A 2,065-nucleotide genomic window follows, 5' to 3' on the forward strand; every position below is an offset into this window, starting at 1 on the left:
GTCAGGAGAGGTCTGCCGCGCCCTGTGGTCACCTCCGGGGCAGGCGGGGATCGAACTCATGCGGAAGTGGTTTCAGCCTCTTAGTGCAGTGCTTCAACCCGCTGCGCCACCAGGGAGGGCCCAGAAGTCAAAATCTTAATGAAAGTCTCACCACAAGAGAAAAGGAAGTAAGCATCCACCTTCTAGATTTATGGGCACCAGTGTCAGGGTAGACCGACGCCGCATCATCGTGTGCATACCTGAGTGAATGCAATGTTGTGTGTCGAAACGCCGCAACGGAAGCACACATAAGTAAGAGCTCCCCAAAGCAGCCTTTCTGAGGGAGGGACTTGATGTGAGTTGGGGAGGCATCAAGCTGTGGGACCCCTTAGAGGGGACACCAATTTGTCGACCATCTTATCAGCAGCAAGGTGCCAAAAGGCCATTTCCTCCCTGCCAGCCCCCACTTGCGGTCCCAGCTCCACACGGGGTGCACCCTGGAGGGGGGGGGGTGGGGGGTGGGCTGGACTGCCATCTCCTGCTTCTGGTTTTCAGGGTGACCCTGTATGACTACCAGGCCATGTGCAAACCCTCGCACCCCCACCACAGCGCCGCGCCGCCCCTGGTCAGCGTGAGTGTGGCCCAGCCGCGCCCTCTGCCTGGCCTAAGACGAGGTCCCCTGGGCCATGCTTGACTGGACTGCCAATGTCTGCCCTCTGCTCCCTGCACTCCCGCCCCAGGCCTGCGGGTCTCCTCTGTGGCTTCAGGGACATGGTTCTGGAAGCCCATGGAATAAGGGGGCCTCTGGCAGTGTGGCCCTTGGCTGGCTCTGCTCCAACCCCGCTCCCTGTGCTGGCACACAAGTCACTGGTATCCCTAGAACCGTCCCCCAGCCACTCCTCAGGATCCCAACCTGACCCCCCCTTGACGGGCCTGGTCCAAGCCCCGGGTCTGACTGCCCCCCGGGACGGGTGGACGTGGGCACAGCGCCCGCTCTGGGAGCCCCACCAGCGCCCGGGGTCTCTCTTTCCAGCCTCTCTCTGCCCTCCTGTCGGCTGCCAGGTGGCTGGTGAACGAGCTCCTGCTGTGAGTGTGGGTTGGGGCTGGGTGCCGAGGGCAGGCCGGGGTGCTTCGTGCAGGGTGGCTCAGAGGGAGCTGAGTGAGCACTCTGGCCGCCCCAGAGGAGAGTGAGAGCCCGGGGTGGGGCAGGTCACCAGGCTCGCTGTCTCCGGGGGGCGGGTGGGGTCCGTGGGGCTCCCTGCCCACCAGCAGCCTCCAGAAGCAGGGAGGCGAGAGGCTGCTCCAGGGGTCTCGGGGGCACGGTGCCCTCACTCGGGCCAGCCGGGAGGCAGGCAGCTCTCAAGATTCAGGCCTGTGTCTGCAGGTTCCTGCTGGAGTGGAGCTTCTGGGGGCCCCAGCCCACGGGCGGCGGGGCAGAGGGTGAGTACTGGGTGTGAGGGCCAGGCCTTGCCCTCAGGCCACTGCAGCCAGGAGCCAGCTCACTGGAACCCCTCATTCTGGGGGGACGACAGAGGGGGTTGGGCTCTGTAGATGTCATCGCTCATCTCATCCTGCTGGGTTTCCTCTCCTCACCTCTCTGTGACATCACACCATCTCCGGTCACCACTGTGGCTCCATGTGACGTCATTCATTGCTTGTGGCATCACACCCTGACCTGTGTGACATCATAACTACCCTGCATGGGGCCTCATGGCCTCGGCAGCCAAAGCTGTCTTCCATCACTGTGAGTGGCGCGGGGTGGTAGGGTGGTGGGGCGGTGGGGTGGTGGAGTCACAGGTCCCTGTCCGAGGCGACCTCCAAGAAGGGCTGAGCTCTCCATCCTGGGATGCCCCTGATCACAGGCCTCCCAGTGGGAAGCTCCACTCCTCAGGGGGCGGAGGTAGCCCAGACTCACCCACACAGGCACCGTCCTGCCCCCCGAGAAAATCAACTACTTCAGCTATGCCCTTAGGTGAGAACATTCATGATTCTGAGAGGAAAGGGCACATGGGTCCAGGGCTGTGGCCACAGGCAGGTGAGTGGCCAGTAGGTCACCCCGTGGAGCAGGGAAGGTGGTACCCCAGCT

At 63.4% G+C, this 2,065-nt stretch overlaps 1 protein-coding gene across 1 annotated transcript in view; it reads left to right on the plus strand.

Annotated features, from left to right (window-relative positions):
- CACNA2D4 (calcium channel, voltage-dependent, alpha 2/delta subunit 4) overlaps nt 1-2,065 on the plus strand; it is a 92,865-nt gene that overhangs the window by 82,990 nt on the left and 7,810 nt on the right. The window contains exons 30-33 of the mRNA XM_004692539.1: nt 440-610; nt 1,013-1,065; nt 1,364-1,419; nt 1,903-1,951. Of these exons, the coding sequence (XP_004692596.1) occupies nt 440-610; nt 1,013-1,065; nt 1,364-1,419; nt 1,903-1,951 (329 nt within the window). The remainder of the gene's footprint in view (nt 1-439; nt 611-1,012; nt 1,066-1,363; nt 1,420-1,902; nt 1,952-2,065) is intronic.

Source organism: Condylura cristata, unplaced genomic scaffold (assembly GCF_000260355.1).
Source record: "Condylura cristata isolate star-nosed mole 26May11 unplaced genomic scaffold, ConCri1.0 scaffold00034, whole genome shotgun sequence".
Classification (NCBI taxonomy): domain Eukaryota; kingdom Metazoa; phylum Chordata; class Mammalia; order Eulipotyphla; family Talpidae; genus Condylura; species Condylura cristata.